We start from the raw sequence: 27,437 nt of genomic DNA on the forward strand, positions 1-27,437 counted from the left end.
CTTACTCTTTTTTCTACCCAGAAAACCAGGGTTTGTCTCCCAGGAGAACATTGCCTTCCCCCAGCTCAGCTTCTGCTTGGACCAGTGCCAGGTAAATAGCAAGTTCCATCCAGCTGAGAAGCTGTGGCAGTGGTTGCCGGAAGGTGTCCTGTGTCACGCCTGTCTTCGGAGGTTAGTGAATTTGGGGTGGGGGGTGAAGGGCATTGATGCCCAGACGTGATGACATCAGCAGGAGGCTGAAAAGGAGGACCAGAGCTAATGCACTCCCGTTCATTTATCTGTCCTTTGATTTGCTCTCATCCACTCACTGACCATCCATCTCCTGCCACGCACTGCTCTAGGTGCTGGGATGCTCCCTGAGTCAACATATTGGACAAAACTCCACCCGTGGAATCACAATCTGTGTTTCCACAAGACCCACAGGCAGAGTCAAGTCTGAGAAGTGCTGTTACTGGGCATTTGGCTCCAGCAGGCAGAAGCAGGTTAGGTGGGGAGATTACGCAATAAACAGGACTGAGCCCAGCTCCGCCCCTTCCTCACTCCCCTCCTCATTGCCCGTCCCACCCCTCAGCTGGGATATGAAAAGCTCAGTCAGCCCCCAGCTTCCCTCAGAAGCCCTCCTGCCAGGCCACAAACATGAGCCGGCTCTGCTTCTCCATCGCCCTTCTTGTCCTCCTGGGCACCCTGGTGGCCTGCACCCCAGGGGGTAAACACATTAGCCATGTTAGAGGTAAGTCCCGGCTCACCTCTCCTGTACAGGCTGGGGAGGGATGAGGGGAGTCCATGGAAGGGGTGGGGCGCAGGGGTGGGGTGGGTGCTGACAGCCTCTCTGGATTTCTCCTGGGAAGCTGGGCAGTTGGAACTCCAGGGACATTTCATGACTCTCAAAAGGAATCATTATGTCTCAGCTTTTAATAAAAGTATCCCACCGAACTCCACCAGACCAGGGACCCCATCTCTGAGACTATTCCTGGTCACTGCCTTGTCCCTGACCCTCACTGTAGTGTAATGAAAAGCTCCATATTTGATCCTTGTCCTGGTTCCTGGCCCAGATGTCCTGCAACCCTTGGAATTTACTGTCTTCTGTATGGTAATGCGATGAGTCAAGGAAGGGGACCCAGGATAGCTTAAGGATGGGGCCCATCTCCAAAAAGTCTCATCAGGTGCTTAGAGAATTAGAACTTTCAACCTGTAGTACTTCTGGGGAGAGGAGAGGGTAAGTACTGAGGCTGAGTTCAATCATCAGTGACCAATGATTCAATCAATTTGCTGACCTATTGAAACCTCAATAAAAAACCGTAAACTTCAGGGTTTTGGAGAACGTCCAGAGTGGTGAACATTCGAGGTGATGTGAGGGGAGAGTGTCCTGAGAGGGCATGGAGGCTCTGCACCCCTCAACCCCCCTTTGCCCTATGTGTCTCCTCCATTCAGCCGTCCCTGAGCTTCAACCTTTGTAATAAACTGGGAGCAGTAAGTAAGGGGCTTTCCTGAGTTCTGTGGGTGGTTCTAATAAATTACTGAAAATGGGAAGTAGGGTCATGGAACCTCCGAATTTATAGCAAGTTGGTCACATGTATGGGTGACCCCAGGACTTGTGACTGGCATTTGAAATGGGGGCTGTCTTGTGGGACTGAGCCCTCATATTGTTGAAGCTGCACTAACTCTGTGGTTTTAGTGTCAGAAGTGAATTGACTCGTGGGACGCCCAATTGGCGTTGCAGAATTGGTTGGTGTCAGTAGGGACACCACATATTTGCTCTCAGGGAGAAAACCCGGAGTCACTCTCCCCTTTAATTTGGTGACTGTGGCTCAGGGGCAGGGTTGTGTTTAGTATGCGTCGGTGCTCCCAGAAACTCTTATCAGTTATCTGTATTTTCAGAATTCCTGGCAGAATCAGGTAGTTATCAAATGGGTTGTGACATGATAGTATCATGGTGACCTAAATACTTACCTGCTGTGTGTGCTGGGGCAAGTCGTCTGTGGTTTCCTCACCTGACTGGGGACACGTGTTACACAGGTTCTCTGAAGGGATAACCAACCAATCATGAATTTCATAACCAATGATGTCCATTTCCCCCCAAGAGGTATTTATCTGGAAGACTTAGTCTACTTATCTTCCCCTTCCCAGACCAAAATATTTAGGTGTCAAATAATGATTATTTCTCTATTATTAAAATTAATCAGAAAAGTGCGGGGCGGCTGAACTTCTGCTCTGCCTGAGGCAACTACAGGGAGGGCAAGAAATCTCGCACTGCTGTGAGTCTGTTCGTGGACCGAAGGCTGCTTTCCTTCCAGGCGGGAACAAGATTAGTCAAAACTCAATGCCCTCCCCCTTGCTCCCCGTCCATCACTTTACTATCCTCTCAAGATATAGAACGTTAGAGCTAGATTCATGGTTCTATAGCCTTGCCTCCTCATTAAATAGACTTTTCACTAACAGCAATTCAGTGATATCCATTGTATTCAATGAACGTACACTTAGCATGAGCATGAACTGAGAGGTCAATTCCATTAACAATATTTCTCAAGTCCTTGCAAGCATTGTTCTTGATGTGGGGAAACAGCTGTACACAAAATAGCAAACTAACTTGCCTCCTAAGAGGGAGACAGATCACAGAGAAAGGGGAAAATAATATGCCAGGTCGTGAAGAAGAGTTTGAAGAGAGTGATGGGGATAAAGGAGGCTGTGCTCTTTCCACAGACTGGTCGGCAAACCTTCTATGATCAGGAGGTGCTGGAGCAGAGGCTGCAGTAAACCGTGCCTGGTGTGTTTGAGCAGCAGCCAGGACCCGGGTGGCTGGAGCTGAGTGGGTGAAGGGGTGGTGGTGCGGAAGGGCATGAGGCAGAGGGGCCATGGGGCAGGTCGTGTAAGATAAGAGTCAGAATTTGACTGAGAGGGATGAGGGCTTGGTCATGGGAGCAATGGGATAGGATTCAAGTTGTAACAGGGTCCCTGCGGCTGCAGTGTGGAGAGTGGCCTCTAGGGGGCCAAGGGCAAAGACAGAGGCCCATGGGCAGGCTGCTGCAGGGGTCCAGGTGAGCCATGATGGAGTGTGTACCTATGTTGTTCCCTGGGTCCATCCCAGTTCTTCTGAAAAACATGAATGCCTTGGTGTGTTGAGGGTTTTATGCAGGTTTCACTACCTAGTCATGGCCACTGGTGATTGTTCAACCTCCAGCCCCTTTCCCCTCCCTGAGCGGGGCTGGGGGAGGCCATGGAGGAGGGTGGGAATGAAAGTTCCAACCCTCTGGTCAGGCAGTTAGTTCCTGTGGTAACCAGCGCCCATCCTCGGGTTACTAGGGGCTTCCCAATAGTCAGTCACCTCCGTCCCATAACAAAAGACAACTTATAGCTCTATTCACTTTGGCAATTCCAGGGGTTTTAGGAGTCTGTTACCAGAAATGGGATGAAGGACAAATATATATTTATTATAAATCACAATATCAATATTCCCTCAATATTCCATTATTCCAGTCCCCATGAGGTAACCAAAGCTAACACACTGTTGTGTTTTCTTTCGTGCCTTTCTCCGTTACATCGTGATTCCTTCACACATTTTTTTTTTTTTTTGGCTGCACCACTCAGCTTGTGGGATATTAGTTCCCTGACCAGGGATCGAACCTGGGCCCCCTGCAGTGGAAAAACGGAGTCCTAACCACTGGACCACCAGGGGATTCTCTTCACACTTTTTTTTTTTAACAGTGGAAACTTTCAACCATTCAATTAAGTACAGAGAATAGTGTTATAAACCCCATTTACCCATCATCCAGCTTCAACAATTATCAACATGTGGAGAATATTATTGATGTGGGTCCTCTTTTTTTTGTAGACTGTTTCAAAACTAATCTAAGGTATTATGGCAATTAATCCATAAATACTTCATGAAGAAGATATAATTTTTTAAGGTGATTACCATATCGTGGTCACACCACAACATTAATAGTAATGTGTCGGAGCACAGGCCCTCGACTGGCCTTTTCACACTTCACACCCCTGCACCCCAACATTCTCTATTGCAAACAAGCTGGGTGTTGCTGTTGTTGACCTTATAGACCAAGCTTTGATGACCATCCTCATAACTGACCTAGAGTCCCTCCCATCCTTGCAGACCCACGGCCTGCCTTCTGCCTGGACCCTCCCTACACTGGTCGCTGCATGGCCATATTTCCGAGGTACTTCTACAATGCCAGCTCCGGGCTCTGCGAGATCTTCGAATATGGCGGCTGTGGGGGCAGGCAAAACAACTTCCTGACATCAGAGGACTGCATGAAGACCTGTGGTTTTTCCAGTGGTTTTTTGAGTAAGACAGGGGCTGGGCAGGGTGGGAGGGGAAGGGCTGGGGAAAGAGAAGGGGCTCAGGGGACCACCCACCATTCACAGCTGCTCAGTGTCTTTCCTCCTCGCTGCCTCCCAGGAGAAGTGGCTGCAGTGTCCTGTGAAACCACACACTGAGCAGATCCTCCACGGGCCAGCTTGGCCGAAGGTCACCCTAGAAGCCCCGTCATGAGAATCTGAGCCTCCTCACATGCTCCCCTTTTTCAGATGGGAACACTGAGTCAGCCCCCCTACAGAGCAGGTCTGCAGAGTTCCTGAGCACCCCACCTAGGCTTGGAAAACTCACTTCCTTCTTGTTGGTCATCCTGGTTCTGGGAGGACTGTGGTTGCTCATTTCTGGGATGGTCTAGGACCCAACAGAGTGTACCGTGTCCAAGTCTGGGGCTTCAGAGATGTCATTCAGCCAGTCCCTTTCTTTTTGCAGAGGACCAGTGAACTGTGCTCCCTCAACATGCTGAAGTCCAAGGAGGACCCACGCAGGGCTGGCTGCGGCTGCTTCTGAAACAGTTCAGCCTCCCCGGCTCCCTTCTCAACCTCACCCTCCTCAGCAGAACCCTGGCTCTCTCCTTCCCCACATGGGTCTACTTGCTTTAGCTCTGTCTCATCCAGTCAGCTCTAAGCGCCATGAGAGAAAGTCTTCCCTTTATCCCTAGCGCTTAGCACGGTTCCTGTCACAAAGTAGACCGTCCATAAGTATTTGAGGAAGGAAGGAATGAATGCAGGAGCACATTCCTCATGAGTGGAGTGACTACAGGGCTTGGGATTTGAAGCAAGTGTTCTAGTCCTAACCCTCATCCTCACTGCATCCTCACCTTCATCCCCCTCCCCACCATCACTATTCTCCTTGTGGGTATCGTTGGTATAATTTCTGGAATCTAGTTCTGAGAATCAGTGATGGCAGAAGTCTTTTCATTAAAGAAGTCCCTTTCCCCCACCGTGATGTTGAACATTTTCCTATCTGTCATTTAAAATTCTACATCCTTATAATCAATAAAATAATTTCCTAATTAAGCTAACTTGCGTGGAATCTGATTTTTGCACCTAAGAACCTTATCCAACACTGTCCATGGAGATGGTGGTCCTTCTCATTATTCTGCAGAGCAGTGGACACCTCCCCTCTTTCTGCCCTCAGACTGGGCCCTACCAAGTATTGGAAGAAAACCTATTACAATACCATCTACCTCTTAACGGGCACCCCAAGCTACAAAAATATCTGGGAGACACCTCAACATGAAAGCTTTCTTTCTTTACTTCTTGGGCCAGGTCAAATTTGGGGGCAAGTTGTTCTCCTGGACTCTTAGAAGGACAAAAGAAGAAGCATGAGGCTCAATTGTCCATTTTCCCAAGGAACACCCTTCCTCAAGTCATTTGTATGGAGAGTGGGCTTCTTACTTCTGTTAAAGAAGGGCAACTAACCTTTTTTGTGAGACTGGCCACATGCCAGGCTCTCTGCTTGTCATTTTGCCCGAATTATTTCTTTCGATTTTCCTAATGATACTGCGAGGGAGGAAATGGGAGCACGGAGATGTCAGTTAGCTGGAGGATTAGTTTCCTGGGGCTACTGTGGGAGCCGAGATGTAGGCCCTGGCTGTCACCTGAAGAGGTCCAGGCCAGCCTCCCTGAAGAGGTCAAGGCCAGCTTCTCTGAAGAGGTCAAGGCCAGTTTCCCAGAAGAGGCGATGACTGAGCTGAGTTTGGAAGGGTGAGTGGGATTCTGTCAGGTAGAGAGAAGAGGGCAAACAGGAGCTTTGGGGCAAGACAAAGAGGCAGAGATGAGAACAGAGATTGTACATCCGTCCATTTCCCAGGTCGGAGTCTGTATTGGTTTCCAAGTAGCCTTTGAGCATCACGAGGAGACCTCAACTTGTTCCTCAGAGCCCACCCAGCCCTGAATACAATGAACCTGGGAGTCCCCCTGTACAGAGTAGGGGAGCAGAAGTTACCTACGAGGGGTGGGGGAACCACCGTATTTGCATGAGAGCCCTGGTTCCACAGCTTGAGTTTTCTGCTCCCTTCTGCTAGTCCCAGCTCCTGAGGGGAGGGAGGCAGCCGCTTTTATCATCTCTAAGAAGCAGACTCATTAGAGCTGAGCCATATGGGTGTGTAGAGGTACCAGTGGAAGAGAAATTCGGTTTTGGAAAAACACTGGAGAAGGCTTCTGAATAATTAAATGTTAAAATTTCATAGAAGGTAGCTAGTCAACCAACCTCAGTGTTTTTTACCTCCTGCTAGGGGGAGCTCACTTTCTCTTGGGCAGCAGGTGCCAGCTGGTAGCATTCATGAATAGAACACTCTTCTGTCCTATTGAACCAATAAGAGTCCCCCTCCTCTCTGGCCCTGTGTTTCCACATTGGTCCTGATTCTCTTCCTAAGAACCCTACAGACAAATTCTGCTGTCTTTGTTAGTTCTACAGACATTGGGAGATGGCTGTCAGGGCAGTACCCCTCCACCACCATCCAAGTCTCTTTTAGTTTCTTAACATTTGCTAAGTCCCTTTCACCATCTTTCAGATTCTCAGGACTCAGAGTTAAGGGAATGACTCTTTAGAGCTCCATACAATTTATGCTGCTAGGATGGTTGGCACCTTCCTGAGGTGCCCGCTCACTCGGCTGGAGATGAGGTTAGTGTAAGAATAAGAGGATGGTCAGTAGGATCACAGCTCCCAGGTCACCCTCCAGTCTTTTTTTGTTGTTCTTGTAATTTATTTAATTAATTAATTTTTGTCTGCGTTGGGTCTTTGTTGCTGCGTGGGGGCTTTCTCTAGTTGCAGTGAGCGGGGGCTACTCTTCGTTGCGGAGCACGGGCTTCTCATCGCGGTGATTTCTCTTGTTGCGGAGCATGGGCTCTAGAGCACAGGCTCAGTAGTTGTGGCGCATGGGCTTAGTTGCTCCGCGGCATGTGGGATCTTCCCGGACCAGGGCTCGAACCCGCGTTCCCTGCATTGACAGGCGGGGTCTTAACCACTACGCCACCAGGGAAGGGAAGCCCCACCCTCCAGTCTTCCTTTCCCCAGTAGGTCAAGGGCTGTGGCAATCAGATACTGTGGAAATATGAACACCTAAGTGAGGGTGGCTGAGAGGAGCGGGTAGGATGTAGGTGGGGCAGGAATCCAAGGCTTATGGAGGTATTTCCCAGGATGCACCACACTTCAAGTTCATTATTAGACCTTCCCAGCTGCAAGGCATTGTGGGAATGACTTGTTTAGAATCCACTGGGTTCTCAGTCAAAAGGAGGTCCCAGCTCTCCCAAGCCAAGCCACTTTGACAATGTTTTCATGCCCCTGCCTCTAGGAAGACGTGAGCTGGAGAGACCTTTGGAGAACAGTGTCTAACTGCATCACTACAGATAAGGAAACTGATGCATAGAGACTCACATAGCAGGGTCTTTAAATATGAGAAAATAGAAAGAGCTGGTTCTGTCACTTACTACCTTATAGTCTTGGGAATATCTCTCCAAATCTCTGAGTTTCTCTTTCCTTTTTTACAAAATAAGGCTAATGATTCTACCTCTCAACGTCTCTAGCCACACACCTCCAGAAACACTCCTGTTGCCGGTTGAACCAGTTGGGTTTATTACTCACTACAGTAAGGAGAACACACACCTTGGGGAACCACCTAGCATCTCATTAAGAGGATGTTAGAAAAGACCTAAAGAAATGTGCTATGGTTAGGTGATTTGAGGAAGGTTTCATAAGCTGGCTTTGCTTTGGATGGATGCTGTCAGGAAGTGGGGCAGTTCTCTGAGTATGTATCATAATCTTAACTCTAAGAAGAGAGGACAAGATAGAGTTTAGAACTGTATTTGGTAAAGCAGCATCAGTCACTCATATGAGGCAGAATAGGGAGATGCTTGGTCATTTTGGTGGCTTGTTAACTTAGCTTGTTTTGTCTGTGTTCAACCATGATTACAGGGTGTCCATTTATTTATTTGTTTATTTGTTTATTTATTTGTTTCTGGCTGTGTTGGGTCTTCATTGCGGCACGCGGGCTTTCTCTAGTTGAGGTGAGCAGGGGCTACTCTTCATTGTGGAGCATGGGCTTCTCATTGCGGTGGCTTCTCTTGTTGTGGAGCATGGGCTCTAGGCATACGGGCTTCAGTAGTTGTGGCTCACGGGCTCTAGAGTGCAGGCTCAGTAGTTGTGGCACACAGGCTTAGTTGCTCCACGGCATGTGGGATCTTCCCGGAACAGGGCTCGAACCCATGTCCCCTGCATTGGCAGGCAGATTCTTAACCACTGTGCCACCAGTGAACTCCCCAGACTAAGACATCGTGCTGGAAATGGGTAGCATTGGCCATGGAATGTGAAAATATTCCTTATGTGATGATGGGTAATCCCTTCCTAGAACCTGCGTGGCAGGTGTCACCTGTCTACATGGGGAAACTGCAGATACGTGAGTGGCCCCTGGTCACTTCGTGGTGAGTGGTAAGTTCAAGTCAAGATACTATTCTGTCAAAATCCAGTCAGTGAAGCACCTGACATCTGCAGGGACTTGTTAACATGCAGATAATGGGTAAGAGTTTCTGGATGCACTGCCCCACACTCATTCCTCCCCTGTCCCGAAGCCGCATCTCAGCCACCAAAGCCCAGTGACGAGTGGGTCTGGGGTTTTTTCCCCCAGACACCAAATCCATGGTGTCTCTACCAACACCAACCAACTCTCCGACACCCACTGGGCATCCCCCAAGTCAATTCCCTTCTGACATTAAATCCCCAGAGTTAGACTAAAGCCAACAGGTGGAAGACTCTGTGCCACAAAACTGCCCCACTTCAAGGGCCAGCCACAAACCCGTCCCGTCCTCTGCAGCTCATCACGCAGCTGTGTGCCTCTGTGACACTTGGCTGGGCTTGCTCCTGGGGCTTCTGGGCATTGAGCCAGCTCCCTTCTCCTTGACCCTGGAAGTGGAGCACAGGGTGTGTGTGTGTGTGTGTGTGTGTGTCTGTGAGAGAGAGAGTGTGTGTGTGTGTGAGTGTGTGTGTGTGTGTGTGTGTATGATTGCCTAGAAGGCTAGACTGTGGTCTTGTTTCTACTGCTGATTAGCAGTTTGGTGCTGGGTGATGCCTTCACCTCTCTGTGCTGCATTTCTTCTCCTCTGTGATAGGTGGTAAGGTAGAAATATACCCTAGAGAGGAGAGATTTGATGTGATCATGAAAGGAGATAAAAGATTTACACAGAGGGAATTGTAATCAGCACATCTCGGCAGTGTTAGCTGTTAGTGTGTGTGCGTGTGTGTTAGTGGGAGGATGCTTGTCTGTGTGTGGATGAGTGAGTGTGTATGGGGGGGCCTTGCTGTACATGGTTGTAATTGGGAGTGAATAGATGGGACAAGTGGAGAGGGGAGGGTATGTAAGCCTTCACACGTGCCTGCACTTTATACCTTACAAAGCAGCCGAGTGCATGGTGCGCAGACTCTGAAGCCGGTTTCCTGGGTTCAGGTCCTGTTCCTACCCAGCATGACCTTGGGCAAATTACAGATTTCCTGTTGCCTCAATTTTCTCCTCTGTATTGTTAGGAAATATTAAGATTTCCTCGCCCTCTTTTAGGATTATCGTGAGGATAAGATGAGTTAATATACGTCCAATGCTTAGGATAACGCCTGGCACGTGGAAGGAGCTAAGTGTTTACTGCTGTCCTTACTCATTATTCTTCTTCTTGTTAAAAAATTAATTAATTAATTAATTTTCAGCTGTGTTGGGTCTTCGTTGTTGCACGCGGGCTTTCTCTAGTTGCGGTGCGTGGGCTTCTCATTGCGGTGGCTTCTCTTGTTACAGAGCATGGGCTCCAGGCGTGCGGGCTTCAGTAGTTGCAGCACGCGGGCTCAATAGCTGTGGTGCACGAGCTTAGTTGCTCTGTGGCCTGTTCGAGTCCGGACCAGGGCTCGTATCCGTGTCTCCTGCATTGGCAGGCGGATTCTTAACCACTGCGCCACCAGGGAAGCCCCTATTATTCTTATTACAAGGACTGACTTTGCAGGGAGAAGGAATATATGTCTGTTGAGTCCATTGCTTCCATAGCAACCCCACGACGCGGGCAGCATGGATCTCAGATGACACCTGACAACACAGGGCGGTGGGAGATTTCTGGCCACAGGTCACAGAGTTAGGGAAAGGGAGAGCTGGGATGCAAATTGACATCCTCCGACCCCAAAACCACAGGTGGAGAGACCCGAGAAGGGGAGATGTTGCAGGCGATCTTTGCAGCCTCCCACAGATCACTCAAGCCTCTGAGGTCCGCTCAGGCAGGCAGCTCTCCTGTTGGTGTAACCAGGTGCGGGGTGGTGAGTGGTCGTGCTGTGGAGACGTGTTCAGCTCCCTGCTTCCCCTCTGCCCACGCCCCTTACTCTTTTTTCTACCCAGAAAACCAGGGTTTGTCTCCCAGGAGAACATTGCCTTCCCCCAGCTCAGCTTCTGCTTGGACCAGTGCCAGGTAAATAGCAAGTTCCATCCAGCTGAGAAGCTGTGGCAGTGGTTGCCGGAAGGTGTCCTGTGTCACGCCTGTCTTCGGAGGTTAGTGAATTTGGGGTGGGGGGTGAAGGGCATTGATGCCCAGACGTGATGACATCAGCAGGAGGCTGAAAAGGAGGACCAGAGCTAATGCACTCCCGTTCATTTATCTGTCCTTTGATTTGCTCTCATCCACTCACTGACCATCCATCTCCTGCCACGCACTGCTCTAGGTGCTGGGATGCTCCCTGAGTCAACATATTGGACAAAACTCCACCCGTGGAATCACAATCTGTGTTTCCACAAGACCCACAGGCAGAGTCAAGTCTGAGAAGTGCTGTTACTGGGCATTTGGCTCCAGCAGGCAGAAGCAGGTTAGGTGGGGAGATTACGCAATAAACAGGACTGAGCCCAGCTCCGCCCCTTCCTCACTCCCCTCCTCATTGCCCGTCCCACCCCTCAGCTGGGATATGAAAAGCTCAGTCAGCCCCCAGCTTCCCTCAGAAGCCCTCCTGCCAGGCCACAAACATGAGCCGGCTCTGCTTCTCCATCGCCCTTCTTGTCCTCCTGGGCACCCTGGTGGCCTGCACCCCAGGGGGTAAACACATTAGCCATGTTAGAGGTAAGTCCCGGCTCACCTCTCCTGTACAGGCTGGGGAGGGATGAGGGGAGTCCATGGAAGGGGTGGGGCGCAGGGGTGGGGTGGGTGCTGACAGCCTCTCTGGATTTCTCCTGGGAAGCTGGGCAGTTGTAACTCCAGGGACATTTCATGACTCTCAAAAGGAATCATTATGTCTCAGCTTTTAATAAAAGTATCCCACCGAACTCCACCAGACCAGGGACCCCATCTCTGAGACTATTCCTGGTCACTGCCTTGTCCCTGACCCTCACTGTAGTGTAATGAAAAGCTCCATATTTGATCCTTGTCCTGGTTCCTGGCCCAGATGTCCTGCAACCCTTGGAATTTACTGTCTTCTGTATGGTAATGCGATGAGTCAAGGAAGGGGACCCAGGATAGCTTAAGGATGGGGCCCATCTCCAAAAAGTCTCATCAGGTGCTTAGAGAATTAGAACTTTCAACCTGTAGTACTTCTGGGGAGAGGAGAGGGTAAGTACTGAGGCTGAGTTCAATCATCAGTGACCAATGATTCAATCAATTTGCTGACCTATTGAAACCTCAATAAAAAACTCTAAACTTCGGGGTTTTGGAGAACGTCCAGAGTGGTGAACATTCGAGGTGATGTGAGGGGAGAGTGTCCTGAGAGGGCATGGAGGCTCTGCGCCCCTCAACCCCCCTTTGCCCTATGTGTCTCCTCCATTCAGCCGTCCCTGAGCTTCAACCTTTGTAATAAACTGGGAGCAGTAAGTAAGGGGCTTTCCTGAGTTCTGTGGGTGGTTCTAATAAATTACTGAAAATGGGAAGTAGGGTCATGGAACCTCCGAATTTATAGCAAGTTGGTCACATGTATGGGTGACCCCAGGACTTGTGACTGGCATTTGAAATGGGGGCTGTCTTGTGGGACTGAGCCCTCATATTGTTGAAGCTGCACTAACTCTGTGGTTTTAGTGTCAGAAGTGAATTGACTCGTGGGACGCCCAATTGGCGTTGCAGAATTGGTTGGTGTCAGTAGGGACACCACATATTTGCTCTCAGGGAGAAAACCCGGAGTCACTCTCCCCTTTAATTTGGTGACTGTGGCTCAGGGGCAGGGTTGTGTTTAGTATGCGTCGGTGCTCCCAGAAACTCTTATCAGTTATCTGTATTTTCAGAATTCCTGGCAGAATCAGGTAGTTATCAAATGGGTTGTGACATGATAGTATCATGGTGACCTAAATACTTACCTGCTGTGTGTGCTGGGGCAAGTCGTCTGTGGTTTCCTCACCTGACTGGGGACACGTGTTACACAGGTTCTCTGAAGGGATAACCAACCAATCATGAATTTCATAACCAATGATGTCCATTTCCCCCCAAGAGGTATTTATCTGGAAGACTTAGTCTACTTATCTTCCCCTTCCCAGACCAAAATATTTAGGTGTCAAATAATGATTATTTCTCTATTATTAAAATTAATCAGAAAAGTGCGGGGCGGCTGAACTTCTGCTCTGCCTGAGGCAACTACAGGGAGGGCAAGAAATCTCGCACTGCTGTGAGTCTGTTCGTGGACCGACGGCTGCTTTCCTTCCAGGCGGGAACAAGATTAGTCAAAACTCAATGCCCTCCCCCTTGCTCCCCGTCCATCACTTTACTATCCTCTCAAGATATAGAACGTTAGAGCTAGATTCATGGTTCTATAGCCTTGCCTCCTCATTAAATAGACTTTTCACTAACAGCAATTCAGTGATATCCATTGTATTCAATGAACGTACACTTAGCATGAGCATGAACTGAGAGGTCAATTCCATTAACAATATTTCTCAAGTCCTTGCAAGCATTGTTCTTGATGTGGGGAAACAGCTGTACACAAAATAGCAAACTAACTTGCCTCCTAAGAGGGAGACAGATCACAGAGAAAGGGGAAAATAATATGCCAGGTCGTGAAGAAGAGTTTGAAGAGAGTGATGGGGATAAAGGAGGCTGTGCTCTTTCCACAGACTGGTCGGCAAACCTTCTATGATCAGGAGGTGCTGGAGCAGAGGCTGCAGTAAACCGTGCCTGGTGTGTTTGAGCAGCAGCCAGGACCCGGGTGGCTGGAGCTGAGTGGGTGAAGGGGTGGTGGTGCGGAAGGGCATGAGGCAGAGGGGCCATGGGGCAGGTCGTGTAAGATAAGAGTCAGAATTTGACTGAGAGGGATGAGGGCTTGGTCATGGGAGCAATGGGATAGGATTCAAGTTGTAACAGGGTCCCTGCGGCTGCAGTGTGGAGAGTGGCCTCTAGGGGGCCAAGGGCAAAGACAGAGGCCCATGGGCAGGCTGCTGCAGGGGTCCAGGTGAGCCATGATGGAGTGTGTACCTATGTTGTTCCCTGGGTCCATCCCAGTTCTTCTGAAAAACATGAATGCCTTGGTGTGTTGAGGGTTTTATGCAGGTTTCACTACCTAGTCATGGCCACTGGTGATTGTTCAACCTCCAGCCCCTTTCCCCTCCCTGAGCGGGGCTGGGGGAGGCCATGGAGGAGGGTGGGAATGAAAGTTCCAACCCTCTGGTCAGGCAGTTAGTTCCTGTGGTAACCAGCGCCCATCCTCGGGTTACTAGGGGCTTCCCAATAGTCAGTCACCTCCGTCCCATAACAAAAGACAACTTATAGCTCTATTCACTTTGGCAATTCCAGGGGTTTTAGGAGTCTGTTACCAGAAATGGGATGAAGGACAAATATATATTTATTATAAATCACAATATCAATATTCCCTCAATATTCCATTATTCCAGTCCCCATGAGGTAACCAAAGCTAACACACTGTTGTGTTTTCTTTCATGCCTTTCTCCGTTACATCGTGATTCCTTCACACTTTTTTTTTTTTTTTTGGCTGCACCACTCAGCTTGTGGGATATTAGTTCCCTGACCAGGGATCGAACCTGGGCCCCCTGCAGTGGAAAAACGGAGTCCTAACCACTGGACCACCAGGGGATTCTCTTCACACTTTTTTTTTTTAACAGTGGAAACTTTCAACCATTCAATTACGTACAGAGAATAGTGTTATAAACCCCATTTACCCATCATCCAGCTTCAACAATTATCAACATGTGGAGAATATTATTGATGTGGGTCCTCTTTTTTTTGTAGACTGTTTCAAAACTAATCTAAGGTATTATGGCAATTAATCCATAAATACTTCATGAAGAAGATATAATTTTTTAAGGTGATTACCATATCGTGGTCACACCACAACATTAATAGTAATGTGTCGGAGCACAGGCCCTCGACTGGCCTTTTCACACTTCACACCCCTGCACCCCAACATTCTCTATTGCAAACAAGCTGGGTGTTGCTGTTGTTGACCTTATAGACCAAGCTTTGATGACCATCCTCATAACTGACCTAGAGTCCCTCCCATCCTTGCAGACCCACGGCCTGCCTTCTGCCTGGACCCTCCCTACACTGGTCGCTGCATGGCCATATTTCCGAGGTACTTCTACAATGCTAGCTCCGGGCTCTGCGAGATCTTCGAATATGGCGGCTGTGGGGGCAGGCAAAACAACTTCCTGACATCAGAGGACTGCATGAAGACCTGTGGTTTTTCCAGTGGTTTTTTGAGTAAGACAGGGGGTGGGCAGGGTGGGAGGGGAAGGGTTGGGGAAAGAGAAGGGGCTAATGGGGCCACCCACCACTCACAGCTGCGCAGTGTCTTTCCTCCTCGCTGCCTCCCAGGAGAAGTGGCTGCAGTGTCCTGTGAAACCACACACTGAGCAGATCCTCCACAGGCCAGCTTGGCAGAAGGTCACCCTAGAAGCCCCGTCATGAGAATCTGAGCCTCCTCACATGCTCCCCTTTTTCAGATGGGAACACTGAGTCAGCCCCCCTACAGAGCAGGTCTGCAGAGTTCCTGAGCACCCCACCTAGGCTTGGAAAACTCACTTCCTTCTTGTTGGTCATCCTGGTTCTGGGAGGACTGTGGTTGCTCATTTCTGGGATGGTCTAGGACCCAACAGAGTGTACCGTGTCCAAGTCTGGGGCTTCAGAGATGTCATTCAGCCAGTCCCTTTCTTTTTGCAGAGGACCAGTGAACTGTGCTCCCTCAACATGCTGAAGTCCAAGGAGGACCCACGCAGGGCTGGCTGCGGCTGCTTCTGAAACAGTTCAGCCTCCCCGGCTCCCTTCTCAACCCCACCCTCCTCAGCAGAACCCTGGCTCTCTCCTTCCCCACATGGGTCTACTTGCTTTAGCTTTGTCTCATCCAGTCAGCTCTAAGCGCCATGAGAGAAAGTCTTCCCTTTATCCCTAGCGCTTAGCACGGTTCCTGTCACAAAGTAGACCGTCCATAAGCATTTGAGGAAGGAAGGAATGAATGCAGGAGCACATTCCTCATGACTGGAGTGACTACAGGGCCTGGGATTTGAAGCAAGTATTCTAGTCCTAACCCTCATCCTCACTGCATCCTCACCTTCATCCCCCTCCCCACCATCACTATTCTCCTTGTGGGTATCGTTGGTATAATTTCTGGAATCTAGTTCTGAGAATCAGTGATGGCAGAAGTCTTTTCATTAAAGAAGTCCCTTTCCCCCACCGTGATGTTGAACATTTTCCTATCTGTCATTTAAAATTCTACATCCTTATAATCAATAAAATAATTTCCTAATTAAGCTAACTTGCGTGGAATCTGATTTTTGCACCTAAGAACCTTATCCAACACTGTCCATGGAGATGGTGGTCCTTCTCATTATTCTGCAGAGCAGTGGACACCTCCCCTCTTTCTGCCCTCAGACTGGGCCCTACCAAGTATTGGAAGAAAACCTATTACAATACCATCTACCTCTTAATGGGCACCCCAAGCTACAAAAATATCTGGGAGACACCTCAACATGAAAGCTTTCTTTCTTTACTTCTTGGGCCAGGTCAAATTTGGGGGCAAGTTGTTCTCCTGGACTCTTAGAAGGACAAAAGAAGAAGCATGAGGCTCAATTGTCCATTTTTCCAAGGAACACCCTTCCACAAGGTCATTTGTATGGAGAGGGGGCTTCTTACTTCTGTTAAAGAAGGGCAACTACCCTTTTTTGTGAGACTGGCCACGTGCCAGGCTCTGTGCTTGTCATTTTCCCCGAATTATTTCTTTGGATTTTCCTAATGATACTGCGAGGGAGGAAATGGGAGCACGGAGATGTCAGTTAGCTGGAGGATTAGTTTCCTGGGGCTACTGTGGGAGCCGAGGTGGAGGCCCTGGCTGTCACCTGAAGAGGTCCAGGCCAGCCTCCCTGAAGAGGTCAAGGCCAGCTTCTCTGAAGAGGTCAAGGCCAGTTTCCCAGAAGAGGCGATGACTGAGCTGAGTTTGGAAGGGTGAGTGGGATTCTGTCAGGTAGAGAGAAGAGGGCAAACAGGAGCTTTGGGGCAAGACAAAGAGGCAGAGATGAGAACAGAGATTGTACATCCGTCCATTTCCCAGGTCGGAGTCTGTATTGGTTTCCAAGTAGCCTTTGAGCATCACGAGGAGACCTCAACTTGTTCCTCAGAGCCCACCCAGCCCTGAATACAATGAACCTGGGAGTCCCCCTGTACAGAGTAGGGGAGCAGAAGTTACCTACGAGGGGTGGGGGAACCACCGTATTTGCATGAGAGCCCTGGTTCCACAGCTTGAGTTTTCTGCTCCCTTCTGCTAGTCCCAGCTCCTGAGGGGAGGGAGGCAGCCGCTTTTATCATCTCTAAGAAGCAGACTCATTAGAGCTGAGCCATATGGGTGTGTAGAGGTACCAGTGGAAGAGAAATTCGGTTTTGGAAAAACACTGGAGAAGGCTTCTGAATAATTAAATGTTAAAATTTCATAGAAGGTAGCTAGTCAACCAACCTCAGTGTTTTTTACCTCCTGCTAGGGGGAGCTCACTTTCTCTTGGGCAGCAGGTGCCAGCTGGTAGCATTCATGAATAGAACACTCTTCTGTCCTATTGAACCAATAAGAGTCCCCCTCCTCTCTGGCCCTGTGTTTCCACATTGGTCCTGATTCTCTTCCTAAGAACCCTACAGACAAATTCTGCTGTCTTTGTTAGTTCTACAGACATTGGGAGATGGTCGTCAGGGCAGTATCCCTCCACAACCACCCAAGTCTCTTTTAGTTTCTTAACATTTGCTAAGTCCCTTTCACCATCTTTCAGATTCTCAGGACTCAGAGTTAAGGGAATGACTCTTTAGAGCTCCATACAATTTATGCTGCTAGGATGGTTGGCACCTTCCTGAGGTGCCCCCTCACTGGGCTGGAGATGAGGTTAGTGTAAGAATAAGAGGATGGTCAGTAGGATCACAGCTCCCAGGTCACCCTCCAGTCTTTTTTTGTTGTTGTTGTAATTTATTTAATTAATTAATTTTTGTCTGCGTTGGGTCTTTGTTGCTGCGTGGGGGCTTTCTCTAGTTGCGGTGAGCGGGGGCTACTCTTCGTTGCGGAGCACGGGCTTCTCATCGCGGTGGCTTCTCTTGTTGCAGAGCATAGTCTCTAGAGCACAGGCTCAGTAGTTGTGGCGCATGGGCTTAGTTGCTCCACGGCATGTGGGATCTTCCCGGACCAGGGCTCGAACCCGCGTTCCCTGCATTGACAGGCGGGGTCTTAACCACTGCACCACCAGGGAAGCCCCACCCTCCAGTCTTGCTTTCCCTAGTAGGTCAAGGGCTGTGGCAATCAGATACTGTGGAAATATGAACACCTAAGTGAGGGTGGCTGAGAGGAGCGGGTAGGATGTAGGTGGGGCAGGAATCCAAGGCTTATGGAGGTATTTCCCAGGATGCACCACACTTCAAGTTCATTATTAGACCTTCCCAGCTGCAAGGCATTGTGGGAATGACTTGTTTAGAATCCACTGGGTTCTCAGTCAAAAGGAGGTCCCAGCTCTCCCAAGCCAAGCCACTTTGACAATGTTTTCATGCCCCTGCCTCTAGGAAGACGTGAGCTGGAGAGACCTTTGGAGAACAGTGTCTAACTGCATCACTACAGATAAGGAAACTGATGCATAGAGACTCACATAGCAGGGTCTTTAAATATGAGAAAATAGAAAGAGCTGGTTCTGTCACTTACTACCTTATAGTCTTGGGAATATCTCTCCAAATCTCTGAGTTTCTCTTTCCTTTTTTACAAAATAAGGCTAATGATTCTACCTCTCAACGTCTCTAGCCACACACCTCCAGAAACACTCCTGTTGCCGGTTGAACCAGTTGGGTTTATTACTCACTACAGCAAGGAGAACACACACCTTGGGGAACCACCTAGCATCTCATTAAGAGGATGTTAGAAAAGACCTAAAGAAATGTGCTATGGTTAGGTGATTTGAGGAAGGTTTCATAAGCTGGCTTTGCTTTGGATGGATGCTGTCAGGAAGTGGGGCAGTTCTCTGAGTATGTATCATAATCTTAACTCTAAGAAGAGAGGACAAGATAGAGTTTAGAACTGTATTTGGTAAAGCAGCATCAGTCACTCATATGAGGCAGAATAGGGAGATGCTTGGTCATTTTGGTGGCTTGTTAACTTAGCTTGTTTTGTCTGTGTTCAACCATGATTACAGGGTGTCCATTTATTTATTTGTTTATTTGTTTATTTAATTGTTTCTGGCTGTGTTGGGTCTTCATTGTGGCACGCGGGCTTTCTCTAGTTGAGGTGAGCAGGGGCTACTCTTCATTGTGGAGCATGGGCTTCTCATTGCGGTGGCTTCTCTTGTTGTGGAGCATGGGCTCTAGGCATACGGGCTTCAGTAGTTGTGGCTCACGGGCTCTAGAGTGCAGGCTCAGTAGTTGTGGCACACAGGCTTAGTTGCTCCACGGCATGTGGGATCTTCCCGGAACAGGGCTCGAACCCATGTCCCCTGCATTGGCAGGCAGATTCTTAACCACTGTGCCATCAGTGAACTCCCCAGACTAAGACATCGTGCTGGAAATGGGTAGCATTGGCCATGGAATGTGAAAATATTCTTTATGTGATGATGGGTAATCCCTTCCTAGAACCTGCATGGCAGGTGTCACCTGTCTACATGGGGAAACTGCAGATACGTGAGTGGCCCCTGGTCACTTCGTGGTGAGTGGTAAGTTCAAGTCAAGATACTATTCTGTCAAAATCCAGTCAGTGAAGCACCTGACATCTGCAGGGACTTGTTAACATGCAGATAATGGGTAAGAGTTTCTGGATGCACTGCCCCACACTCATTCCTCCCCTGTCCCGAAGCTGCATCTCAGCCACCAAAGCCCAGTGACGAGTGGGTCTGGGGTTTTTTCCCCCAGACACCAAATCCATGGTGTCTCTACCAACACCAACCAACTCTCCGACACCCACTGGGCATCCCCCAAGTCAATTCCCTTCTGACATTAAATCCCCAGAGTTAGACTAAAGCCAACAGGTGGAAGACTCTGTGCCACAAAACTGCCCCACTTCAAGGGCCAGCCACAAACCCGTCCCGTCCTCTGCAGCTCATCACCCAGCTGTGTGCCTCTGTGACACTTGGCTGGGCTTGCTCCTGGGGCTTCTGGGCATTGAGCCAGCTCCCTTCTCCTTGACCCTGGAAGTGGAGCACAGGGTGTGTGTGTGTGTGTGTGTGTGTGTGTGTGTGTGTGTCTGTGAGAGAGAGAGTGTGTGTGTGTGTGAGAGTGTGTGTGTGTGTGTGTATGATTGCCTAGAAGGCTAGACTGTGGTCTTGTTTCTACTGCTGATTAGCAGTTTGGTGCTGGGTGATGCCTTCACCTCTCTGTGCTGCATTTCTTCTCCTCTGTGATAGGTGGTAAGGTAGAAATATACCCTAGAGAGGAGAGATTTGATGTGATCATGAAAGGAGATAAAAGATTTACACAGAGGGAATTGTAATCAGCACATCTCGGCAGTGTTAGCTGTTAGTGTGTGTGCGTGTGTGTTAGTGGGAGGATGCTTGTCTGTGTGTGGATGAGTGAGTGTGTATGGGGGGGCCTTGCTGTACATGGTTGTAATTGGGAGTGAATAGATGGGACAAGTGGAGAGGGGAGGGTATGTAAGCCTTCACACGTGCCTGCACTTTATACCTTACAAAGCAGCCGAGTGCATGGTGCGCAGACTCTGAAGCCGGTTTCCTGGGTTCAGGTCCTGTTCCTACCCAGCATGACCTTGGGCAAATTACAGATTTCCTGTTGCCTCAATTTTCTCCTCTGTATTGTTAGGAAATATTAAGATTTCCTCGCCCTCTTTTAGGATTATCGTGAGGATGAGATGAGTTAATATACGTCCAATGCTTAGGATAACGCCTGGCACGTGGAAGGAGCTAAGTGTTTACTGCTGTCCTTACTCATTATTCTTCTTCTTGTTAAAAAATTAATTAATTAATTAATTTTCAGCTGTGTTGGGTCTTCGTTGTTGCACGCGGGCTTTCTCTAGTTGCGGTGCGTGGGCTTCTCATTGCGGTGGCTTCTCTTGTTACAGAGCATGGGCTCCAGGCGTGCGGGCTTCAGTAGTTGCAGCACGCGGGCTCAATAGTTGTGGTGCACGAGCTTAGTTGCTCTGTGGCATGTTCGAGTCCGGACCAGGGCTCGTATCCGTGTCTCCTGCATTGGCAGGCGGATTCTTAACCACTGCGCCACCAGGGAAGCCCCTATTATTCTTATTACAAGGACTGACTTTGCAGGGAGAAGGAATATATGTCTGTTGAGTCCATTGCTTCCATAGCAACCCCACGACGCGGGCAGCATGGATCTCAGATGACACCTGACAACACAGGGCGGTGGGAGATTTCTGGCCACAGGTCACAGAGTTAGGGAAAGGGAGAGCTGGGATGCAAATTGACATCCTCCGACCCCAAAACCACAGGTGGAGAGACCCGAGAAGGGGAGATGTTGCAGGCGATCTTTGCAGCCTCCCACAGATCACTCAAGCCTCTGAGGTCCGCTCAGGCAGGCAGCTCTCCTGTTGGTGTAACCAGGTGCGGGGTGGTGAGTGGTCGTGCTGTGGAGACGTGTTCAGCTCCCTGCTTCCCCTCTGCCCACGCCCCTTACTCTTTTTTCTACCCAGAAAATCAGGGTTTGTCTCCCAGGAGAACATTGCCTTCCCCCAGCTCAGCTTCTGCTTGGACCAGTGCCAGGTAAATAGCAAGTTCCATCCAGCTGAGAAGCTGTGGCAGTGGTTGCCGGAAGGTGTCCTGTGTCACGCCTGTCTTCTGAGGTTAGTGAATTTGGGGTGGGGGGTGAAGGGCATTGATGCCCAGACGTGATGACATCAGCAGGAGGCTGAAAAGGAGGACCAGAGCTAATGCACTCCCGTTCATTTATCTGTCCTTTGATTTGCTCTCATCCACTCACTGACCATCCATCACCTGCCATGCACTGCTCTAGGTGCTGGGATGCTCCCTGAGTCAACATATTGGACAAAATTCCACCCGTGGAATCACAATCTGTGTTTCCACAAGACCCACAGGCAGAGTCAAGTCTGAGAAGCGCTGTTACTGGGCATTTGGCTCCAGCAGGCAGAAGCAGGTTAGGTGGGGAGATTACGCAATAAACAGGACTGAGCCCAGCTCCGCCCCTTCCTCACTCCCCTCCTCATTGCCCGTCCCACCCCTCAGCTGGGATATGAAAAGCTCGGTCAGCCCCCAGCTTCCCTCAGAAGCCCTCCTGCCAGGCCACGAACATGAGCCAGCTCTGCTTCTCCATCGCCCTTCTCGTCCTCCTGGGCACCCTGGTGGCCTGCACCCCAGGGGGTAAACACATTAGCCATGTTAGAGGTAAGTCCCGGCTCACCTCTCCTGTACAGGCTGGGGAGGGATGAGGGGAGTCCATGGAAGGGGTGGGGTGCAGGGGTGGGGTGCGTGCTGACAGCCTCTCTGGATTTCTCCTGGGAAGCTGGGCAGTTGGAACTCCAGGGACATTTCATGACTCTCAAAAGGAATCATTATGTCTCAGCTTTTAATAAAAGTATCCCACCGAACTCCACCAGACCAGGGACCCCATCTCTGAGACTATTCCTGGTCACTGCCTTGTCCCTGACCCTCACTGTAGTGTAATGAAAAGCTCCATATTTGATCCTTGTCCTGGTTCCTGGCCCAGATGTCCTGCAACCCTTGGAATTTACTGTCTTCTGTATGGTAATGCGATGAGTCAAGGAAGGGGACCCAGGATAGCTTAAGGATGGGGCCCATCTCCAAAAAGTCTCATCAGGTGCTTAGAGAATTAGAACTTTCAACCTGTAGTACTTCTGGGGAGAGGAGAGGGTAAGTACTGAGGCTGAGTTCAATCATCAGTGACCAATGATTCAATCAATTTGCTGACCTATTGAAACCTCAATAAAAAACCGTAAACTTCAGGGTTTTGGAGAACGTCCAGAGTGGTGAACATTCGAGGTGATGTGAGGGGAGAGTGTCCTGAGAGGGCATGGAGGCTCTGCGCCCCTCAACCCCCCTTTGCCCTATGTGTCTCCTCCATTCAGCCATCCCTGAGCTTCAACCTTTGTAATAAACTGGGAGCAGTAAGTAAGGGGCTTTCCTGAGTTCTGTGGGTGGTTCTAATAAATTACTGAAAATGGAAAGTAGGGTCATGGAACCTCCGAATTTATAGCAAGTTGGTCACATGTATGGGTGACCCCAGGACTTGTGACTGACATTTGAAATGGGGGCTGTCTTGTGGGACTGAGCCCTCATATTGTTGAATCTGCACTAACTCTGTGGTTTTAGTGTCAGAAGTGAATTGACTCGTGGGACGCCCAATTGGCGTTGCAGAATTGGTTGGTGTCAGTAGGGACACCACATATTTGCTCTCAGGGAGAAAACCCGGAGTCACTCTCCCCTTTAATTTGGTGACTGTGGCTCAGGGGCAGGGTTGTGTTTAGTATGCGTCGGTGCTCCCAGAAACTCTTACCAGTTATCTGTATTTTCAGAATTCCTGGCAGAATCAGGTAGTTATCAAATGGGTTGTGACATGATAGTATCATGGTGACCTAAATACTTACCTGCTGTGTGTGCTGGGGCAAGTCGTCTGTGGTTTCCTCACCTGACTGGGGACACGTGTTACACAGGTTCTCTGAAGGGATAACCAACCAATCATGAATTTCATAACCAATGATGTCCATTTCCCCCCAAGAGGTATTTATCTGGAAGACTTAGTCTACTTATCTTCCCCTTCCCAGACCAAAATATTTAGGTGTCAAATAATGATTATTTCTCTATTATTAAAATTAATCAGAAAAGTGCGGGGCGGCTGAACTTCTGCTCTGCCTGAGGCAACTACAGGGAGGGCAAGAAATCTCGCACTGCTGTGAGTCTGTTCGTGGACCGACGGCTGCTTTCCTTCCAGGCGGGAACAAGATTAGTCAAAACTCAATGCCCTCCCCCTTGCTCCCCGTCCATCACTTTACTATCCTCTCAAGATATAGAATGTTAGAGCTAGATTCATGGTTCTATAGCCTTGCCTCCTCATTAAATAGACTTTTCACTAACAGCAATTCAGTGATATCCATTGTATTCAATGAACGTACACTTAGCATGAGCATGAACTGAGAGGTCAATTCCATTAACAATATTTCTCAAGTCCTTGCAAGCATTGTTCTTGATGTGGGGAAACAGCTGTACACAAAATAGCAAACTAACTTGCCTCCTAAGAGGGAGACAGATCACAGAGAAAGGGGAAAATAATATGCCAGGTCGTGAAGAAGAGTTTGAAGAGAGTGATGGGGATAAAGGAGGCTGTGCTCTTTCCACAGACTGGTCGGCAAACCTTCTATGATCAGGAGGTGCTGGAGCAGAGGCTGCAGTAAACCGTGCCTGGTGTGTTTGAGCAGCAGCCAGGACCCGGGTGGCTGGAGCTGAGTGGGTGAAGGGGGGGTGGTGCGGAAGGGCATGAGGCAGAGGGGCCATGGGGCAGGTCGTGTAAGATAAGAGTCAGAATTTGACTGAGAGGGATGAGGGCTTGGTCATGGGAGCAATGGGATAGGATTCAAGTTGTAACAGGGTCCCTGCGGCTGCAGTGTGGAGAGTGGCCTCTAGGGGGCCAAGGGCAAAGACAGAGGCCCATGGGCAGGCTGCTGCAGGGGTCCAGGTGAGCCATGATGGAGTGTGTACCTATGTTGTTCCCTGGGTCCATCCCAGTTCTTCTGAAAAACATGAATGCCTTGGTGTGTTGAGGGTTTTATGCAGGTTTCACTACCTAGTCATGGCCACTGGTGATTGTTCAACCTCCAGCCCCTTTCCCCTCCCTGAGCGGGGCTGGGGGAGGCCATGGAGGAGGGTGGGAATGAAAGTTCCAACCCTCTGGTCAGGCAGTTAGTTCCTGTGGTAACCAGCGCCCATCCTCGGGTTACTAGGGGCTTCCCAATAGTCAGTCACCTCCATCCCATAACAAAAGACAACTTATAGCTCTATTCACTTTGGCAATTCCAGGGGTTTTAGGAGTCTGTTACCAGAAATGGGATGAAGGACAAATATATATTTATTATAAATCACAATATCAATATTCCCTCAATATTCCATTATTCCAGTCCCCATGAGGTAACCAAAGCTAACACACTGTTGTGTTTTCTTTCATGCCTTTCTCCGTTACATCGTGATTCCTTCACACTTTTTTTTTTTTTTTTTGGCTGCACCACTCAGCTTGTGGGATATTAGTTCCCTGACCAGGGATCGAACCTGGGCCCCCTGCAGTGGAAAAACGGAGTCCTAACCACTGGACCACCAGGGGATTCTCTTCACACTTTTTTTTTTTAACAGTGGAAACTTTCAACCATTCAATTACGTACAGAGAATAGTGTTATAAACCCCATTTACCCATCATCCAGCTTCAACAATTATCAACATGTGGAGAATATTATTGATGTGGGTCCTCTTTTTTTTGTAGACTGTTTCAAAACTAATCTAAGGTATTATGGCAATTAATCCATAAATGCTTCATGAAGAAGATATAATTTTTTAAGGTGATTACCATATCGTGGTCACACCACAACATTAATAGTAATGTGTCGGAGCACAGGCCCTCGACTGGCCTTTTCACACTTCACACCCCTGCACCCCAACATTCTCTATTGCAAACAAGCTGGGTGTTGCTGTTGTTGACCTTATAGACCAAGCTTTGATGACCATCCTCATAACTGACCTAGAGTCCCTCCCATCCTTGCAGACCCACGGCCTGCCTTCTGCCTGGACCCTCCCTACACTGGTCTCTGCATGGCCATATTTCCGAGGTACTTCTACAATGCCAGCTCCAGGCTCTGCGAGATCTTCGAATATGGCGGCTGTGGGGGCAGGCAAAACAACTTCCTGACATCAGAGGACTGCATGAAGACCTGTGGTTTTTCCAGTGGTTTTTTGAGTAAGACAGGGGCTGGGCAGGGTGGGAGGGGAAGGGCTGGGGAAAGAGAAGGGGCTAAGGGGGCCACCCACCATTCACAGCTGCTCAGTGTCTTTCCTCCTCGCTGCCTCCCAGGAGAAGTGGCTGCAGTGTCCTGTGAAACCACACACTGAGCAGATCCTCCACGGGCCAGCTTGGCCGAAGGTCACCCTAGAAGCCCCATCATGAGAATCTGAGCCTCCTCACATGCTCCCCTTTTTCAGATGGGAACACTGAGTCAGCCCCCCTACAGAGCAGGTCTGCAGAGTTCCTGAGCACCCCACCTAGGCTTGGAAAACTCACTTCCTTCTTGTTGGTCATCCTGGTTCTGGGAGGACTGTGGTTGCTCATTTCTGGGATGGTCTAGGACCCAACAGAGTGTACCGTGTCCAAGTCTGGGGCTTCAGAGATGTCATTTAACCAGTCCCTTTCTTTTTGCAGAGGACCAGTGAACTGTGCTCCCTCAACATGCTGAAGTCCAAGGAGGACCCACGCAGGGCTGGTTGTGGCTGCTTCTGAAACAGTTCAGCCTCCCCGGCTTCCTTCTCAACCCCACCCTCCTCAGCAGAACCCTGGCTCTCTCCTTCCCCCCATGGGTCTACTTGCTTTAGCTTTGTCTCATCCAGTCAGCTCTAAGCGCCATGAGAGAAAGTCTTCCCTTTATCCCTAGCGCTTAGCACGGTTCCTGTCACAAAGTAGACTGTCCATAAGTATTTGAGGAAGGAAGGAATGAATGCAGGAGCACATTCCTCATGACTGGAGTGACTACAGGGCCTGGGATTTGAAGCAAGTATTCTAGTCCTAACCCTCATCCTCACTGCATCCTCACCTTCATCCCCCTCCCCACCATCACTATTCTCCTTGTGGGTATCGTTGGTATAATTTCTGGAATCGAGTTCCGAGAATCAGTGATGGCAGAAGTCTTTTCATTAAAGAAGTCCCTTTCCCCTACCGCGATGTTGAACATTTTCCTTGAACATTTTCCTATCTGTCATTTAAAATTCTACATCCTTATAATCAATAAAATAATTTCCTAATTAAGCTAACTTGCGTGGAATCTGATTTTTGCACCTAAGAACCTTATCCAACACTGTCCATGGAGATGGTGGTCCTTCTCATTATTCTGCAGAGCAGTGGACACCTCCCCTCTTTCTGCCCTCAGACTGGGCCCTACCAAGTATTGGAAGAAAACCTATTACAATACCATCTACCTCTTAATGGGCACCCCAAGCTACAAAAATATCTGGGAGACACCTCAACATGAAAGCTTTCTTTCTTTACTTCTTGGGCCAGGTCAAATTTGGGGGCAAGTTGTTCTCCTGGACTCTTAGAAGGACAAAAGAAGAAGCATGAGGCTCAATTGTCCATTTTTCCAAGGAACACCCTTCCACAAGGTCATTTGTATGGAGAGGGGGCTTCTTACTTCTGTTAAAGAAGGGCAACTACCCTTTTTTGTGAGACTGGCCATGTACCAGGCTCTGTGCTTGTCATTTTCCCCAAATTATTTTTTGGATTTTCCAAATGATACTGCGAGGGAGGAAATGGGAGCACGGAGATGTCAGTTAGCTGGAGGATTAGTTTCCTGGGGCTACTGAGGGAGCTGAGGTGGAGGCCCTGGCTGTCACCTGAAGAGGTCAAGGCCAGCTTTCCTGAAGAGGTCAAGGCCAGCTTCTCTGAAGAGGTCAAGGCCAGCCTCCCTGAAGAGGTCTAGGCCAGTTTCCCAGAAGAGGCGATGACTGAGCTGAGTTTGGAAGGGTGAGTGGGATTCTGTC

At 49.2% G+C, this 27,437-nt stretch overlaps 3 protein-coding genes across 3 annotated transcripts; all 3 read left to right on the forward strand.

Moving 5' to 3' along the window:
* Positions 1-626: 626 nt before the first annotated feature.
* On the forward strand, positions 627-5,346 carry LOC307062828 (serum basic protease inhibitor-like). The gene is made up of 3 exons (XM_079718710.1): positions 627-730; positions 4,109-4,300; positions 4,760-5,346. The coding sequence occupies exons 1-3, from the start codon at positions 637-639 to the stop codon at positions 4,768-4,770; spliced, it is 297 nt and encodes a 98-aa protein (XP_079574836.1). The 5' UTR covers positions 627-636; the 3' UTR covers positions 4,771-5,346.
* A 5,951-nt stretch (positions 5,347-11,297) lies between these two features.
* Positions 11,298-16,016, forward strand: LOC307062896 (serum basic protease inhibitor-like). Its single transcript, XM_079718806.1, has 3 exons — positions 11,298-11,400; positions 14,779-14,970; positions 15,430-16,016. Exons 1-3 carry the CDS (start codon positions 11,307-11,309, stop codon positions 15,438-15,440), a joined length of 297 nt encoding a protein of 98 aa, XP_079574932.1. The 5' UTR covers positions 11,298-11,306; the 3' UTR covers positions 15,441-16,016.
* Positions 16,017-21,968: 5,952 nt separating this feature from the next.
* On the forward strand, positions 21,969-26,706 carry LOC307062975 (serum basic protease inhibitor-like). The gene is made up of 3 exons (XM_079718939.1): positions 21,969-22,076; positions 25,456-25,647; positions 26,107-26,706. Exons 1-3 carry the CDS (start codon positions 21,983-21,985, stop codon positions 26,115-26,117), a joined length of 297 nt encoding a protein of 98 aa, XP_079575065.1. The 5' UTR covers positions 21,969-21,982; the 3' UTR covers positions 26,118-26,706.
* The last annotated feature ends 731 nt before the right edge of the window (positions 26,707-27,437 follow it).

The sequence above is a fragment of the Hyperoodon ampullatus genome (genome assembly GCF_949752795.1).
Source record: "Hyperoodon ampullatus genome assembly, chromosome: 14".
Taxonomy (NCBI): Eukaryota; Metazoa; Chordata; class Mammalia; order Artiodactyla; family Ziphiidae; genus Hyperoodon; species Hyperoodon ampullatus.

Excerpts from the sequence above, each read along its gene's own strand:
- LOC307062896 (XM_079718806.1), top strand. The coding sequence starts at position 11,307 with ATGAGCCGGCTCTGCTTCTCCATCGCCCTTCTTGTCCTCCTGGGCACC. Across the intron at positions 11,401-14,778 it reads ACACATTAGCCATGTTAGAG|ACCCACGGCCTGCCTTCTGC; the intron begins GTAAGTCCCGGC and ends CCATCCTTGCAG.
- LOC307062975 (XM_079718939.1), top strand. The coding sequence starts at position 21,983 with ATGAGCCAGCTCTGCTTCTCCATCGCCCTTCTCGTCCTCCTGGGCACC. Across the intron at positions 22,077-25,455 it reads ACACATTAGCCATGTTAGAG|ACCCACGGCCTGCCTTCTGC; the intron begins GTAAGTCCCGGC and ends CCATCCTTGCAG.
- LOC307062828 (XM_079718710.1), top strand. The coding sequence starts at position 637 with ATGAGCCGGCTCTGCTTCTCCATCGCCCTTCTTGTCCTCCTGGGCACC. Across the intron at positions 731-4,108 it reads ACACATTAGCCATGTTAGAG|ACCCACGGCCTGCCTTCTGC; the intron begins GTAAGTCCCGGC and ends CCATCCTTGCAG.